At 37.5% G+C, this 18,775-nt stretch overlaps 1 protein-coding gene across 1 annotated transcript in view; it reads right to left on the minus strand.

Annotated features, from left to right (window-relative positions):
- Positions 1–429: 429 nt before the first annotated feature.
- Positions 430–18,775, minus strand: part of LOC128737499 (uncharacterized) — a 52,518-nt gene continuing 34,172 nt past the window's right edge. The window contains exons 2-6 of the mRNA XM_053832151.1: positions 10,979–11,297; positions 10,751–10,896; positions 1,049–1,844; positions 713–800; positions 430–597 (exon numbers count right to left, since the gene is read on the minus strand). Coding sequence (XP_053688126.1) covers positions 430–597; positions 713–800; positions 1,049–1,844; positions 10,751–10,896; positions 10,979–11,297 — 1,517 coding nt within the window. The remainder of the gene's footprint in view (positions 598–712; positions 801–1,048; positions 1,845–10,750; positions 10,897–10,978; positions 11,298–18,775) is intronic.

The raw sequence follows: 18,775 nt of genomic DNA on the forward strand, positions 1-18,775 counted from the left end.
CAAAATCGCAACCGATTGCACTTAGATTGACGCACCAAAGGGAAACTTTACTACCGGTTCGTAATTCTGAACCACCTTAGCTGCTGCGGTTTGATTGTATGGAATCATCATAGGGTGCTCAATGTATTATGTTGGCTTTTCTTCTTCGCTCTACGCGGTCTAAACCAAACGAGCCAGCGAAATTGAATTCGGCCAGCTTGTCATTGTATGGGATTACTGCCAGAATGCTACCGTTTCCATTCCAGGGTTCAACTGTCCGGTCAACCACAATCCGGGTTCGCTTCCTCCAGCTAAAAAGTAATATCACAATATACGTTTTGTTGTTTTTCTCTACTCTCCTGTCTTTCCGGTGGGAAAACCAGTTGTTCCTGATTGGCGGTATAGTTCGATACGATAATTGCCCTCTGCCTGTGCTGAAGTGGATGCTATTCAATTCTCCCGAATTGTGTCCATTATCCACTGCCGGTAAAAGGATATCTTCGTGTAGACATCCGGATAGTTTTTGAAGGCACATCCTGATCCAAACGACGTTATTCCGACTAGAATCCATGGACCATGCTTGGTTATTCGGCACTGCAGCGGTCCACCGGAGTCACCCTGTGGAAGGATAAAGCAATAAAAAAGTGGTTTTGTACTGCTACAAATTGATTCGTTGCGAACACAGCTGATCTGAATTGAAGCAAAATGGATAATTTTAAAAGGGCATAGTTACCACGCACGTGCCGCCTGTTCCGTCGACGTTGCCCGCGCACAGATGGCCCCGATGTAGCTTGATGAAATCTCCATACGCTTCCTCACATCTGGACGATCGAAAAAAGCACACAAAAACAATAATGGAAGTGCAAATAAAAAAAGAAAAAAAAAACGTTAACCATCATGAATGTTCATTCGGCGAGTCGAAGAAAGAATGCAATCGTCGCAAAAGCACCCATACGTCAGATGACTTTCGATTCGATTCCCAGAATGGAAAATCCGTCCAATAACCGTAAAAGACCGTTCTACATTCTAGCTTCAGTGGAGGCAGAAAAAAAATGTACAAAAGCAATACTTTTTACTATTCTGGATGGGGGCCTTCGTCTGCAGCAGGATGTCAGTTAATTCATCGTCGATTGTCGATTTGCCCCAACCTGTTGCCAGGCAGTCCACGTACTGGGTGGTATCGGGGATGGCACTGACTACACCTCCACCACCACTACTGCTGCTGCTGCTGCTGCTGTTGTCCTCCTCGCCGAACTCGTTCCGGTAGTGCTCGTTTCGGTAGAATCCACCGTGAACGAACTTATCATTCCGTCGACGTTGTTTGCCCCCAGGCCGACGGTTCCTGCCGCTGTAATTGTAATCCTCACTATTAACATCATCGTCATCATCGTCGTCATCGTCGAAATCAGCTTTGTGCTGCAACCGACGGCCTCTCCGGTGGTTGGTCCGTTTCGTGCTGGTCACAGTGCTGTTTCGTTGCAGCTGCTGTCGCACCAATTGGGTAACGAGGACCCGTGCCGTGGTTCGCCGCGGCCATCTGGGACTTTCCCCGAGAAGACGCAACCGCCGCAGGTAGTTATCGTCCCGTTCCGGTAAAGGTTCCGGAAATGCCGGTGATCCTGTGTCGCTTTCAGCACCAGTTCCAGCCTCATCGTTGGGACCGTTTTCTGCCGCACCATCCGGTGGTCGCCCGAGGTAATCGTAGAAGAACAACGTTCCGCCGGTGGCTTTCATGTTCAGTCGGTCCAGCTCCGGTCGCGGATCGTACGCCACACTGTTGACCTTGATGTCGGCGAATGGCAGGCAGATCTTCTTAACGCGCGAATCGGACGCCATGTTGGCCGGTCGGTTTAGTTTGAGCAGCACTGGAAGCAATGGAAGAGAATAAATTATGTTAAAGCGAGAATTTTCGACTGATTCGAATTTCGAAACCGGACCATCTGGAATTGTTTGACGCTCGCCAGTTGTTGAAGAAAAATGTTTGATTCAAGGAAGAATGCAAGAAAAAGTATTGTATTTGGCATAAGAAAATGGTTCGGTTCATAAAAGAGAAGAAAAAAATCTCAAAACTCTGCGCACTAGAACTTTCTGACAGTTCACAATGGGCAAAAACAAGCTCGTATTACCAAAAATTAGAAGCCGCTGGTTTGGAATGTTACAAGATACCTATTCCTATGTAAAAAGTGGTCCATTTTGCCCTATTTTCCCTAAAAATCATGATAAAAGCTAATTAAACAATATAGAAACTTATTTGCCGCCGGTGAAGTGAACTCAAATAGCTTCCAAGCGTTGTCCAATGATCAGAAAAATTAAATCCCATCCATTCCATACTGTGTGAATAGTCCCAATTCACCCCCAAATAGGGTACGGGTGGGTATTTCCAGCCCATTAAGCGGTAGCCTGAACAATATTCAGGAACTACGTTGAAACTATATTTATTCGAGACAAGATTTTTATACCAGTTGATAGAATAATGTTTACTGAACATCGGCGTGTATTTTGGTCTTAATAAAACGCTACTGAATTTGAGTTATAGTCGCGAGAAGTGATGAAGTCGCTGCGGCTAAATTGAGCTCATTTTCTATAGTGGTGTCTGTGTTTTTTAAATCCGACAGGCCGAAATAGCTAGCACGGCAATTAAATGCTTTTCAAAAACAGATCAAAAGAGACAAGAAAAGAGAGACCGAAAAATAACTCCTCGCTATTGCCTACATTCCGGGCTCATTGAAGATAACTAGTTTTGCAGTGACAACAGCTTGCTGCTAGCGCTACTGTATCACTGAATCGGTCATATACACTAGCGCCAGTTGTCACTCAAATACCAGATATGTCAGCACATATATTGGTAGTAGTGCAAGTAACGCACCATACGCTGGAATTAAAAACAAAATGCTGCTAACGGCTAGTGAATGAAAATTGATTTATATTTACATATCAGAGGGGAATTTTTGTGTTCTTCCGTGATAAAAAGAAATAGAATTGTTCTGTGATAGCATATTCACAGCTGTTTAGTTTCTAGAATAAGTAAAAGTGATCATAATTGTGTGTTTTCCAAACCAACATCAAGAGCGGATACGCGTAAGCGATTGCTGCTAGTTTTTTCAGCCTGGTTACGTGCTAGTGGAAAAACAGTGGTTTTGATGTTTATTGAATAAAATTAAGCAAACTACTTACATTTTTATGACAATAGTTATAACACATTAAAGCCTATGAGTGCTACATTCGTTTCAGTATTGTTATATAGCGGCAAAGTTTTTATTTGGGAAAGTGTAGCCAAAAAAGGTAATGTATGCCGAAATTAGTAGCGTGATGGGAATACCCTCCCGTACCCTACATAGTAAAACCTAATTAAAGCGATTAAAACTAACTCAAAGGCTAAAACAGGCTATTAGGTATTAGGTATCTTGTAACATTCCAAACCAGCGGCTTCTAATTCTTGGGATTACGTGCTCGTTTTTGCCCATTGTGCACTGCACAGTGGTCCAAATGGGCGAAAAACGGAACTTTGTTCCTAGTGTCTTTTACTTTCATTTTGTCATTTATGGTCTTCAGCACTTTTTTTCGTATGAAGGGACATACTTAATCTAAAACTGTCAAAAGTTAGTCATTACTTACTATAATGAAAATAAAAAAAATACTTTTCTGTGTGGGGAAATATAGACATAGTTTCTTCGGCAAAATTGTAAATATTGTAAAAACAAGCCACTTTGCTGAAGAAATAAAATTTCTATCTTTATCGAGTGCTGAACTATAGGGCATATTCTTTGAAATTTCTTTAAAAATTAGTTTTTCATTCTTAGCTTTTGTTAGTTGCATTTTACAAGAATACAAAGTTCTAGGCAATTACCGAAGCTCTCAAAACACACGTTTTGACAGAAGACGGCAAATCTCTGGGACTTATACATTCTAAGTTATCAACTATTCAAGCTTTAAATTTCCGTAGCTTGATGAGCCCATGGGCTAAAAGAGTACGAGTACTATAAACTTGTACGGGTTCCGCTTGTTCCCAACCACCCAAATAATAGTACGGCAAGCATACGTTTTATGTGTTTTGTGTTAGCTAGAGGCTCGATACTCGTCCATTTTTTTGTGTTCGTAGATAGACACATGGTTTCTTCGGAAAAGTTATGGAAAATATAAAGGCAAACAACTTTGATAAAGAAATGACATTTCTTTCTCTGTCGCGTATCGAGTTATAGAGCATTTTCCTTGGAAATTCTTTAAAAATAAGTTTTCCATACTTAGCTTATGTTGGTTGCATTTTACAGGAACCTTTCCTTACAAAGTTATCGCTTTTGGCTCGTGAAGTTAAGGAAAAATAAAGCTTAAATAAGCGATAACTTTGTAAGGAAACGTCCTAGAGGTTTGCAATCTTCTGCAAAAACGTGTATTTTGAGTCCTTCAATAAACGCCTAGAACCATATACTCTTGTAAAATGCAACCAACATACGCTAAATATGATAAACTTATTTTTCAAGAATTTCCAAAGAAAATGCTCTATAGCTCTGCACTCACTAGAGATAAAAATATCATTTTCTTAGGAAAAATTGTTTACCTTTATATTTTCTATAACTTTGCCGAAGAAACCATGTATCTATCTACGAACACAAAATATGGACGTGTATTGAGCCTTTAGCGAACGCGAAACGCATAAAATATATGCTTGCGCACTCTCATTTGGGTGGTTGGGGACAAGCCGAACTCATACAAGTTTATAGTACTCGACTTAAGCTTTCAGATGAAGCATTGAATTCATAACTCCACTTGCCTTCGAACTTGAAAGTGTACCATAAATTTTCCATGAAACTGGATCTGAGTTAGACATGAAATTAGATTTGAAATTAAACTTGAAATTGAACCTAACCATGGAATTCCGTTTGTACTAGAAATTAGACTTGAAGTCAAAGTTAAAATTTATTCAAAATTGAACTTAAAATTGGCAATAAATTAAACTTCAAATTTGGCTTGGATGCAAAACTGAACAAGTAATAATTGAAACTGGAATTGGCACACCCAGTTAGCTTCGAGGTACGATGCTGGTCTAACAATTAAGCCAATGTTCGAATCTCGGCTAGGCGGTGCTGCTAGATAGAGACCGAGGGATTGTTGCACTAGCCACGTACTTGTCCTGCATTCCAACAGCTTGCGGCGAAGTTTGTCGATAAAGAAGGGTTTTCGTTTTACTCTCGACCTTTACCTTTTTTCTGTTCTGTAGTTTTCCTTTCCAGTCCAGTTTTTTCACTTTTTGTTTTGTTTTTCTTCCTTTTCCTTTTTTTGTGTTACTGTACCGTTTTATGTTTATGCCTTCTGTTTTCTTCCTTTTCCTTCCGTTTTCCCTCGTTTTCTAACGTTTTTCTTTTTGCTGTCCCGTGTTTCCTGTTTCATTGTTCCGTTTTTCTTCGTTTTCAGTTCTATTTTTCCTCATATTCAATCCTGATTTTCCTATTGTTTGTCACTTGTTTTTTGTTGGCTATTTTCTTTCCCGTTTTACGTCTTTTCGCTTCTTTTTCCCCTTTTTCTATACCAATTTCCATCTTTTTTCTAACTCTTTTTGTTTCCTTTCCTTTTCGTTTTTCCTCTGTTCCATTTTGATTCTGTTTTTAGTTCGCTTTTTCTCTTTGTCCGTAGGTCTTGGATAACGGAAGAAAACGTTTTTCGTCTTTTCTTTCCTGTTTTACTTTTTTTTTGGTTCGTATTTTTTCTTTTACTGTTCCATTTTCTCGTTTTTGTGCTATCTTTCTTCTATTATATCTCGTTTGATATATTTTTACCGTTTGCCTTGTTTCTTCTGTCAATTTTCTTATCTTGTTTTCTACTTTTTTTCTCCCGGTTTCCCACCTTTTCTGTCACGTTATGGTTTAGTTGTTCTGTATCGTCTTTCTTATATTTGTCTCGTTTTCTCTCCATTTTCATTTTTTTTGTTCCCCTGACTTCTCTTTCTCGGTTTCTTTTCTTTTATTATCCCACTTTTCGTCTCGTGGTTCGTCTTATCCGTTTCGGTTTTTTGTAATTTTCTTTCCCTTTTCGTCTTTTTTCCCTTTTAAACTACAGAAAAGGAGTCTGTTCTGTTTGATCCCTGCCTCACGTTATGTTTTTCTTTACGTTTTATCCTTTTTCTCTTCCGCTATAATTTTTTTTCTCCATTTTCTGTGCTCATTTCTGCTGCTACCAAAATGTTATCTTTTCCTTTTCTTCTTTTTTTCTATCCCGTATTTTCTCCTTTTCTGTCCATTTTGTCTTCGTTGTCTTTGTCGGTTTTTCTTCTTTTCTCTCATTTTTCTTCTCTTTTCTTTCGCTTCCTTTTTTTACCTTTTATGCCCGTTTTATTCTCCCATTTCTTCTTTTACATTTTTTATGTATCCACTTTTAGCTAATCTATAATTGAACTTGAAACTCGAAATAGAATTGAACGTAACTATATAACTTGGACTTAAAATTGGATTTGATATCGGACTTGAAATTGAACTTGGAAAGAATGGACATCAAATTGGAGTTGAAGTTAAGTTGGCTAGAAATTAGCCTTGGTAATGGATTGAACTTAAAGTAGAAATTGAATTGTACATAAATTGGATTCAAATTGCTCTTGAAGTTACGTTTTTTCACTTTTCGTTCCGTATTCTCCATTTCTGTACCGTTATTTTTCGGGTTTTGCTATCACTTTTCTTTCCGTTTTGCTTCGTTTTTCTTTTCGCTGGTTTTTTTTTTATTTTTCCGTTTTCTTCGTTTTCTCGCAAGTTTTTTCGCTCGCCTATTTCTATTTTATGATTCCAGTTTCGTTTTTTCTAACTTTTTTCATTTCCTTTCCTTCTCATTTTTCATCTTCGTCTGTTTCGTTTTTCCTCTATAAAAAAATAAATAAAATAAAATAAATTAATTAACTTTTTTTAATGGGGATTTCAACTGGAGGTTGGTTCGCCCCAAGTTTTTCCTCTATTCGGATGTCTCCTTTTGATTTCTTTTTTGTTACTTTTATTCTGTTTTTGGCTCCCTCTTTTCCCTTTTTATTCGCCGGTCTTTCTTTGTTAGATTCCGTTTTTCGTCATTTTCTTTCCTATTTTACCTTTCCTGTTTTGTCTATTTTCAGCAATTAGTTGTTATTTGTTATCTTTTATTGCTCTTTGGTTGTTCTTAATTGTGTCTTTTTGTTCTCATTTGTAGTCTGTTTTAGCATTTCTTGTCACTGTTTTACTGTCATCTCATCTCATTTTAAGTCATTTCTTTGGTGTTTTTGCCGCGTCTTTTTATCGTCTTTTCAAATTTTTATAGTCTTTCGTCTTTTATTTTCATCCGCTTTACGCCTACGTATTTTTGTCGTCTCTTCATGGTTGTTTTGCCATCCTTACATCACATTTTCGTCGTCTGTTCGTCATTTCTTGACTCCAGTTTTGCATTTTTCAACGGTTATTTCCTGTAGTTATCGTATTTTTGTTGCTGATTTGGCACCTTCGTTTGGGCATTGTCATTTTGTCAATTTCGTTTTTCTTGCCATCTTTCGATCATTTTTTGTTGTATGTCATCTTTTTGACACCTTTTCTCGTCATACTGTTTGTTATCAAGACAACTAAAACTACCACAAAAGACCAGAAAGACTGTCGCAGTGGCCTATTATCCTCCTTTATACCCTTTGGACATAAAAAATATAACCAAAATGTTGCTTTCTTTGTTGTTGTTCTTTGCTGCTATATATTTGTCGTCTTGTGCAAAAAGTTTTTCGTCTTTTTTATGCCTTTTAAAATTTTTTTTGTCGTTTCTTTGGCGTGTGTTCTGTTTTTACCGGTTTTTTACAGCTTTTTGCCATTTTTCTCGCTTTTTTGCGTCTTTTGGTCGTCATTTTGTCGGCTTTCTGCAACATAATCGTTTATTTTGTTTTTTTTCTGTTGCTATTTTGGCATCTTTTTGTAGTTTTAAACATTATTTCCGCCGTCTTTTGACCGCCCGTCATTGGTTGACTTCTGTGTTTAGCATTTTTCGTTGATTTTCTAACGGCCTTTTGACGCTTTTGTCGTTATTTTCATTGCTGTTTTGGCATCTTTTTGCCGTCTTTTCTTCGTTTTTTTGTTTGTCATATTTCGTTATCTTCTGCCCTCGTCTCACTGTTTTTGTGTTTTTTTTTTTGTTTTATTGCAATTTTATTGTCGTCCTATTTGTTATCAAGATAACAAAAAGTGGTCTTTTTACTGTCTGTTTGTCGTTTTCCATTTTCATCTATTTGCTGCCCTTTCATCGCTCTTATGTTGCCTTTTTGTAATGTTTTCTGTTGTTTTTTTCGTCGCGTTTTAACCGCCTTTTTGTTAGCTCTCCGTCCTATTTTTGTCATCATTTCATCGTTGTTTTGCCATCTTTACATCACATTTCCATAGTCCATTCGTCATTTTTTGACTCCATTTTTGCATTTTTCGTCGGGTTTTTGCGTATTTTGTTGCCTTTTCAAAGTTTTTCAATTGCTTTTGTCCCCGTTTTACCGCTTTTTTTTTTGTTATATTTTCGCCACCTAATTCGTCTAATTGTTGCCTTTTCGATACCATTTCGCTGTCTTTTCGTTTTTCCTCAGCCAGATTTTTGTTGCGCTTTCATGGTCTTTTTATCAGCATTTCAATGTATTTTCGTCGTATGTTCGTCGTTTCGTGATGTCTGCATTTGGCATTTTTTGTCCCTTTTTCATCGGTTTTTTCCGTTTTCATCTTTTTTTTTTGTTCGACAACTTTTTGGCACTTCTGAACTTCTTTTTGTCGAATTTTTGTTTTCTTTGTCGTGTTTAGTCGTGGTTTTTGTGGCTGTTTTGTTGTTTTTGTTGTCTCTTTGTCATCTTTCTTCGTATGTATTCGTAGTCTTTTTGTCATCTCTCTGTTAAATTTTTGTTCTTGCGTTGTGCCATTTTTGTGCACTGTTTTGTTGCTGTTCTGGCGTCTTTTAGTCGTCATTGCCTTTTCATCGTTTTTGTCATCTTTTCGCCGTCTTTGGTCGTCGTTTCACTATTTTTTTTTGTTGTCTCTTCGTCGCTTTTTTGTTATTTTTCGTCATCGCGTTTATTCTCAAAACAACAAAAATGTTATTTATTTACTTTTTTAATTGGGCTTCGAACCGGTAGTTGGTTCGCCCCTAAACGAAGATGTTGCCTTTTCATTGTCTTTAGTCGTTCTTTCATTGTCATTTTTAGCTTGTTTTGTCGCCCTTTTGTTTTTATCGTTTTTCGTTGTCTTTTTGTCAACATTTCATTTTCGACATCTTCTCATTTTTTTACATTTTTTTATCGCATTTTCGTCGTCTTCAAGGCGTCACTTCGTTGTCTTTTCTACGTATTTTCGGCTGCTTTTTGTCGCCTTAGGCCATTTTAAATTATTTTTAAAGTTTTTGTCCCCCCGCCCTTCGAAATTGTCTTCAAAAATCGGGGGGCAAAAAAATTGTTAAATTTGAGTAAAAAAATTTTGTATAAAATCGGTCACCTATGGGTTTTACAGCCTAAAGAACTCGAAAAAAGAGTGTACAGAGTGTTAACGCTTCTAGCACGAAACTAAAGTAAAATAAAATAATGTAATTTCCAAAAATAGGCAGAAATTTTTTTTATTTGGATTCTATTTCGGAAGATTTTTGCATGGAAAATAATATCGTATATATGAAAAGCAAGAATAGATTCGGGTTTCACGATTAAACTTCAAGTAAAAATTCTAAAAAAAAAACATTTTAATTTTTTTGCGTGATTAAAAAAATCTGTTTATTTTTCGCCCCGCCCCCATCCCCTTCAGTTGCCCAGCATCGGAAGGCCAAAAACTTTAAAAAATATTTGTATTGGCCTTATTGTTCTGATTTCTGATGGCTCAAAATTTCAAATTTCAATTTTTGATTATCGCGTAAAAAGAGTGATGTTTTTTTCGTTTTGCTGTTCCATATTTTCTGTTTCACTGTTGCGTTTTTCTACCTTTTCAGTCCTATTTTTTCTAATTTTCAATCTTGATATTATTGTTGTCTTCTATAGTTTTTTGCCGTCTTTTAGTCATCTCCCTGCTATATTTTTGTCGTCTTTCCGTTGTCTTTTTACCACCATTTTAACGTATATTCGTCGTTTTTTGAAGTCTGCATTTAGTATTTTTTGTCGCTTTTTATCGGATTTTGCCGTTTTCACCGTGTTTTCTGTTCTGACGCCTTTTTGACATTTTTGAACGTCTTTTTGTCGATTTTTTTGTTTACTTTGTCGTATGTAAATATATCTATTATTGTCGCTGTTATGGCTTCTTTTCGTCGTTATTTAATCGTCTTTTCATCGTTTTTTTTTTGTCGTTTCGTCGTTTTTTTGTTGACTCTTCGTCACTTTTTGTCAATTTTTCGTCATTCGGTTTGTTCTTAAGACAACAAGTCGCTTTTTTGACGCTTTTAAACCTTTTTTGACATGTTTTGGTCTTTGTTTTCGCTGTTTTGGCGGCTTTGCACCGAATTTTCATGTTGTTTCCGTCGTATTTTAGTCGTTTTTCGTTATCTGTCAACTTTTCATCGTGTTTTCGCTATCTTCTCATCACTTTTTCATTGCATTTTCGTCTCTTCGTTGACTTTTCTTCTAGATTTGGACTTCTTTTCGTTCCCTTAATGTTTTGCTTTCTAAAGGACCAAACGTTCAACAATTTTCGAGAGTGAAAGCCTCAACGTTAACCACAAACCGGCGGAGATTAAAACTAGTGGCAATTGGCATTTCAGAGAAAAAGGCTAAATAAATCATTTGAAAGTAAGTGTATCAAAAAACAGGTCAAAATGAATTCAATCAAATATCCCCTAAACGTACCGAGATCGTGCTTAAAATTGTGGTACTTCTCATGCAGGATGATCTTATCGACCGGAATGCGTTGTTCGTAGCCGGACTCGTGACCCCTGTCGTATTCGCCCAGCACTACGGTCCACAGTGCTGGCAAAGGCAAATTGAACAGATCGCTAGAATAAACAAAAAATAAAAATAAACACCCTCCTGACTATCGCAATGCCGCGCCTGGAACATTCATTCGCTACCACCCACTTGTGAATGCAGTGCGCCGCCGAAAGGACCCAATTCCGGTCGATCAACACCCCACCGCACCAGTGGCCGATGAAACCGTACGACGGGTGCATTAGCTCCAGCGATACCTGCCACGGGTATTGTCCCTCAAGGGTCGGAACGCCGTGCATAATTTTCGGATTCCGGCTCGGGCTGTCCGTTGTTTCGCCGCCTTCCAGGTCTTCCGGACGGGGTGAGGTGGTCTGCTGAGTGCTCGTTCGGGACGGATCCGGTCGGCTATAGTAACTGTTCCAGCTGGTGCTGCTTCGCGGCTGCCTACGGGACGTGCGAATTCCGCAATCTGAAATAGGAGGCAAAACTTTATGGTTAAATTTGATCAAAATTGAATACCATTAATCGTGTACTACATGCTAAATTTATTCTGGAAACACGCATAGGTATAACCTGTGAAACATAATCATGAAAGGGCAACTTTTTGTGTGAGTGGGCGAGAGAAGGTGAAGGTACAAAACGGGAAAAACAGTTATCAGCATCCGAAGCGAACCCCGGGAGGTGCTTAATTTATTAACGATGGTACCTAGTTTGTGGTAATAGTGCAAATGTAATGTTTATGCTAGCAAATCGGCCGGGAGCGAGCAGGTTGAATTAATGGTTCAATTTGATGCAACGAAGTGTAAGACATGATAGGTATTCCGGAGGTAATCATTTTACAGCCGACATGCACGATAAGCTTTTTCCGTACAAAACTGCCACGGGGGCTTGTTTGCTTAACATTTAATTACATCGTACTTAGATATAATCGTAAAACTGATTACTTATTTAATATTTGTTTGGGTCATGCGCACACTTTCACTTGGAAAACAGAAATGGGGGTTGTCTTATTATGACTTCCTTATTTCCTCCTGCCGATTACTGATGACTAGTGCAGCTGCTTGTCATAATTATTCCATTCGGAGGCACTTGATCACTTCGCACGATCATTTGCATGATCATCATAATGATTTATCGAGCTACCTTCAACGGCACGGCTGATGGCCTTGTCCAAGAAAAGTACCCACCGCACGGCAAGCACGCTTCACGCTGCATTACATCACTTGTCTCCATCTCCGGTTTCCACTTCATGGCCGCTGGAAGCAACCTGTAAGTGCATCACCTTCTATCACCGACCATTATACGGCTTTCATTATTCATAAACGTGATCGAGAGGCTTCCTAATCGTTTAGCATAAGGGGGGTTCCCTGGACATTACGAAATTCACTTTTCCTTTCGGTACCCGGTCGGAGGAAATGTGTTACCGCATAACGGAGATCGGTGAAGGGCTTTTCAATTGCCGTCATGTGCGCAGACAGATTAACTCGGTGCTGGTTTAACTACGGCTTTGATCCTGCCTATTTCATTACCTGTTGATTCACATCTCGATTCAGCGTGTGTACTTCTCAGCTAAGGGCTCATTCAGGCAATAGCCCTGCAAAAAAGCAGTGCTGCCACATTTGCTGGAAGCCACCACACAATAAACTGGTTTGTTCCACTACTAAAAAGGGAACCGTATTAAAAGATCTGGAAACGCTGCTGGAGTAACTAGCCGGCTGTCTGCACAAACTAGTTTATCAATTCGTGTTATGCCAATTTATTCCATCGAAGAAACACGACCTTTTACTGTTTTGTCTATTCATTTTTCTACTTGCTTATTTAGTTATAAGCTTATTTTCCCCCATGTTGGCGTGAAGAAAACGAAATGAAATGCTCTTGGGCCGATGACATAGACGGTCGGTGCAAAGATTAGCTATCACCACCGTCTTAACGAGCAGTTTCTGTCAGTCGAAAGTACGAAGGGCCGACGCTAAATAGACATTGGCACATCTGACAGAAAGTCGGTGCCGAAGACTCGGTTCTCTCCTACATAATTTTGCCTGTTTAGTTGTTCGGATTCGTGTGAAACGAGAAAGTATACGCACTTTGGCAAAACGATGATGGATAGGAAAACGTGGACACTTAAGAGGTCCTTGGTTTATTAACAATAACCAGATGCATTTTTAACATTATTGAAATCAACGCTGAATGGTTGCTATTTTTTTTTGAATATGACGCTCGTTGATGAGTTGAATGCGACTTTCAATTTATAAGAGTTATTTTCGTTTAGTGGCTGGTAAATATCTGATACTATCTGATACGATGTCAACTAAATTACGCTACTCTCTACACTGTATCACATTAAAAACTAATCAAAAGAAAGTTCACTCTTTTTGCTTCATTTAGCCGCATTTATCTTGCATGATGGTGCTTCGGGTTCGGTTGCGAGTATGTAACTAACATTGAATAGGGTTTATTTCTAATTCCCGTCGTAGTAACTAAAGCCACTCTAATTTTCATCATTTCTTGGATAGAATTGATGAATACTCCAAAAGTTCCTGTGCTGATTTGACACAAACACACTTACCTTCCGATCCGTGCACTTTGAATTCATTAAAAAGCGATTATTAAAGCATTTTATTGAAATTACGCAACTGACTTTATTTCTTAAATTCGTCGTACCGTTTTAAAATTCGTCCATCAAAATTTTTCATCGTCCGAAGTAAAAATCACAACAATGTTTACGAAGCTAGCGCGCATGTATTTGTGTAGGACGGCATGACATATGTTGTTCTGCAAAATTTCTGCAGGTCAGGCAAGTTTTCCTAGCTGTAGAATAACGACAATGCGTTGCGTGAGTTATTTTCATTTTATGAATGACGGAAATTGAAACGATTAGTCGACATTTTCTTCTTCGTCGCACGAAAAAACGTAGGAAGCTTGGCTGGTAGGAATTCTTTAGTAAAAAAAAGTAAATAGATCGCAGCTCACTTTGATTGAACGCGTATGATAGTCAACAAACTAAAATATTAGAGAATAACTAATTTTGCATTGTGTGTCATACAAAACACTGATATTTTGTGTTATTTGTGTAGAATAAGACGGGAATAGGCAATTACGACAGAGCAGCATCATACCCTATTATTGAGAAAATAGGGTAGAGGACCCAGCCTGGGTTCATCACTGAACTTGAAGTTAAATTGTAAACTGGTTATAAAATTGGAGTTGACATTATACATAAATTTGGCATGAAATTGCTTTTGAATTCGCGTTAAAACTTTGTTTATTTTGAAAATGGACTTGAAATTGAACTAGAATTTAGATTTCAAAATGGATTTTAAAATAAACAAAATTCAAAATAAAAAAAAACAAAAGTTGCAACAAAGAGTCGGCGATCGAGATCCAACATTAAAAGTTTATAGGTAATAGTTAGTGCCGAAGTTTGAAAGCTAATGGCCAAAAATCAAAAGTGAGAAGTCATAATTCAAGACAAAAAATCAATAATATCGACAAAATTTTACTTAAAAGTAAAAACTCAAAAGGCGAAAGTTCGAAATCAAAGATTAAGCTTCCCAAAAAAAATTTGGGAAAAATAAAAATTTAAAATTTAAAAAATCAAAATTTAAAAATAAAATCAAAAATCAAGTCAATGCGCCCCAGCCTAGGCACGCTAGTAAATCCATCCCCCTTCCTCCCCCTTCAGTTTGTCATCCACCATTGGAAGGACAAAAGCTTTATAAAATGTTTGTAATGGCCTTACTTAACACTAAAATTCCGGCCGGTTAATCTGAAAATTCCGATGTTTCGGGTGTAATTAGATTTAAAACCAAGGTTTAAGTTGGATTTGAAATTAGACTTGGAACTGGACTAACAATTAGAGTATAAATAGAACTTGAAAACGAAGTTAAAACAGGCATTGAGCTAGACTTGAACTTGACTTGAAGCTTCATTTCAAATTGAGCAGGAAGTTAAACTCAAGGTTGGATTTGTAGCTGGATTTAAATGCGGAGTTACTTGGACTGGAAGTTCACTTAATATTAGACTTGAAATCGGACTTGAAAGAGCGTTGGAAGTTTTAATTTGCAATTGAACTTAAAATGGATTTGAAACTAAGCTCGAAATTAAACTTAAAATTGGAATTGAAATTGGATTTAAATTGGGCTTGTGATTAGGCTTGGAATTACATTTGAAATTAGGCTTGAAATTGGGTTTCGAGTTGTGCTAAAAATTTGATTTTAAAATCCATTTTCTCTTCCCTTTTCTCTTTTTCGTTTCCAGTTGACGCCTTTTTCTAACTCTTTTGATCTCTTTTCTTCTCGATTTTCGTCTTAGTCTGTTCTGCTTTTCCTATTTTAGATACTTCGTTTTTTCTTCCTTTTTGTCACGCCACTTTCTGTCCTCTAGCTTGCTTTTTTCTTTTGCTCTTTTCCTTTTTATCAGTCGTTTTCGTCTCCTTTTTCTTCAGTTTCACCGTTTTCTGGTCCGTTACTGTTTCTCGTTTCTTCTTTTTCTGTCCAATTTAGTTCTGTCATTCGCATTTAATATACCGTTTGACCTCTTTTTTTCGTTTTCCTCGTTTCCCCTATCAGATTTGTTTTTTCTTTCACGTTTGGTTACCTTTTCTGTCACTTTCTCTACTTTTTCGGTCCCATCTATTTGTCTCGATTACCCTCCTTTTCTCTCATATTTTATAATGTACTGTCCGTAGATTCCTCTTTCTCTTGTTTACCTGCCACGTTTTTCGCCTTTTTCAGTTCTGATTCCCTTAGTTCTGATTTGTTTCGTTCTTCGTGTTTTTTCTTTCGTGTTTCCGCAATCTCAGGTACGTTTTTCCTCTTTTCCAGTCACGTTGTTTATTTTCTTTCCAGCTAACTAATTTTCTATTTTTTGTTGTTCTTTGATTAGAGTCGCTTCAACAGCTTGCGTCATTCGTGACTTCTGCGGGGTTGGGATTGGGGAGTGGCGTGAATGCGAACAACTACACCGGAATTGTCCCCTTTCTATTTTTTTCGTTTTCGTCTGATAGCGTTCCTCTGCTTATTATGTCCTGGTTTACCTCCTTTTCTGTTACATTCTATTTTTCGTTTTATATTTATATTTTCTCAGATTTTCTCCTTTCCTTTTCCTCATAACCTTATAACCCATTTTTATCCTTTTTTGTTTCGTTTTTCTTCGTTTCTGGCCAGCTGGTTTTTCCTTGTTTTCTTTATCGTTTTTCGTTCTATTCTCTTCTTTCCGTTTTTTTCTCTTATGTACTCCCTCTTTTTCTGTCCATTTGCCTCGTTATCCATGTTATTTTCACCCGTTTTCTTCTTTTCCACTTTTTTTGCCTCCCGTTTTCCTCCCATTTTGGCACAGTTTTGCTTTTGTTCTTCTTTCTTTCGTGCTTTTTTCTTCATTCTAGTTTTTCTTCTTTTTCTCTCTCAAGTATTTCTTTTGTTTTCGTTACCGTTTGTTCAGTTTGTGCCAAATTTTCCCCTGTAGTCTTTTCCTTTTTTTACGGTCATAGCTCATGAATAGCTAAAAATGTTATCAGAAATAGATCTTGAAATTAGACAAATGGACATGAAATTAGACTTGAAATTTATACTAATTAGATTCAAATTGTTGCAATCATATTTGGAATTGGACACGAAACTAGACTTTAAATTGGAGAGAAATTAGAAAAGTGATAAAGAAGAAAACGGGAGACAGGTAAGAGAGAAACGGGTGAAAAAAATGTAAATGAGGAAATTATTGAGGAAGAGAAAAGCAGAAAAATCAGAAATAAGGAAAAACCATGAAGCAAACAAAAAGATATATAAGTACAAACTAGATGAAGGAGGTAAAGAAAAAGAGAAAATACGGGACAGAAAAAGAGAGAACAGACCAAAAAATGGAAACGAAAAATAAAAACAGAACGTGATATAAATGGAGTAAAAGCGAGAAACAAAAAACCTGATTGAAAAGGAGTTTACGCAAAAAACAGGCGAAAACCAGGCAAAACAACAACAAAAATTAATTGCAACAGAAAATGACACACGACGAAACAGAGAACGAAGGAAAATTAAAACTCAGGAAAGGCGAATTCGGAAAATCAGAACCAACGATATAAAAAGTCAGTCACTCAAGTGAGCATCGCTGATTTACGATCATAAGTTGTCGAAGGCAAAAAGATTACTACCGCTAACGCTCAGCAGTGATCCAGAACTGTACTGATTCGCTCTCGTTGTTAGCTGTGCACGAAGCAGTCTCGAAAGAGAAATGATTCAAAAGGGGTATGAAAAAATAGTGATTGGTTCAGAACCGGCACAATAACAGGACGAACGTAAGCGATGGGAATCGGTATGAACTTGGTTCACTTACGCTTACTGATCGTTCAGTTTTAACTCAATGGTATTCACACTTCTGCTATTAATATATAGAGTAATTATTCTCCATATATTTTAAATATTCAAGCACTTTGTAACTTTTCCAGAAGTTACATAACTTATTGGAGTAAAATTAAAGCTGATTCAAATGATGATTGCAATCATTTTCGGTTCATGAACGATTGAGAAGATAAAAAGCAAAATAAAATCGGGTCAGATTCGCTCAGTGGCAAACGTTTGGATCGCTTCGTTAGGGTCAGAGAGTGAAATATGCTGCTATGAGAGCACGCTTGGTCTCTCTGAGTGATATTATGGTGTGCATAAGGTGATGGTTGTGTAAGTTGAATCGGTGATTGAGTATCGATGACAACATTTTGATGCGATTTTTGACCATGCCTGATCAGAACTCAGAACGAAAAACAGAACAGAAAAAGAAGAGAAAAGGAACAAAGAAAGAGGAATCAGCGGGCAGAAAAAAGAAACCTTTATCTTATTAGTGACTAAATGAACGTTCATTTAGTTACTAATGACGTACTAGCATTGTAGCATCGTAACAACAATAGATACAGCAAAACTTTATTCAGTAAAATTGTAGATGATAACTAGTTCTACATATGTTCCATATACCACTTTGTCAAATTTTGCTCGGCAGAGACGGTACTGTCAAATGAATTAAAATTGAGTCAAAGTGAACGAAAAAATGCAAAGCCAAAGCCAACAAATGCAAACGTCCTGTTGAGAACTTGCCCTTCTTTATCGACAGACTTCGCAGCCGGCTATTAGCGTACAGGACAATTACGAGGCTAGTGCAACGATCCTACTGACCCTATATAGCAGCACCTCCCAGCCGAGATTCGAACATACGACGACTGGCTTGTTAGGCCAGCATCGTACCCCGAAGAATTAACACTACTATGATTGCTAATTCCATTCTTGGTGACAAATTGATTCTTAAGGTTCTCGTAACATGAAATCAGAGTAGGCCCAATAATTAGAAGCATGCCGAAAATACCATACCCTAGTATAACAAAGGTCAGAATTGGCAAACACAGCCTGTAGCTATACCAAATGGACACCTACACCCGATTTACGTGTTTTCAGTATTTTTGACAGCAGCGACGAATGCACGATGCCAGTAAACCATGGAAAATGTAAGTTGCACTAATACTATCAGAGGAACATTGGTTATGTAGGGTACGGGAAGCTATTTTCAGCCTCTTAAACGATTGCTTCTGTTTCTTCAGCCTAAGTCTAGTTCTAGTGGAAGAAGAGGTGGTTTTTATGTTCTTTCAATAAAAAAAACAGCAGATTACATACATTTTTGAAAAAATTGTTATAACATATTGAAGTTGTTTATCGGAAAAGTATTTATTTAGCGAAAGAAAAAAAATTAAACTGAATTAGAAGTAGGCTGAAAATACCCTCCCGTACCCTATATTGATTACGCCGTAAACATCGTTATGTGCATGGAAATGAGATACTAAAACATAGCTGCAATACACAAATGCATTGAAATCGAGGCACGTAAATGGTGTGGAATTAATAAAAATCACATTAAAAGCAAGATAAGTATAGAGTAATTACAGGAACGGCCTGTCGACCATAAATTTAATGGCTT

Source organism: Sabethes cyaneus, chromosome 1 (genome assembly GCF_943734655.1).
Source record: "Sabethes cyaneus chromosome 1, idSabCyanKW18_F2, whole genome shotgun sequence".
Taxonomy (NCBI): Eukaryota; Metazoa; Arthropoda; class Insecta; order Diptera; family Culicidae; genus Sabethes; species Sabethes cyaneus.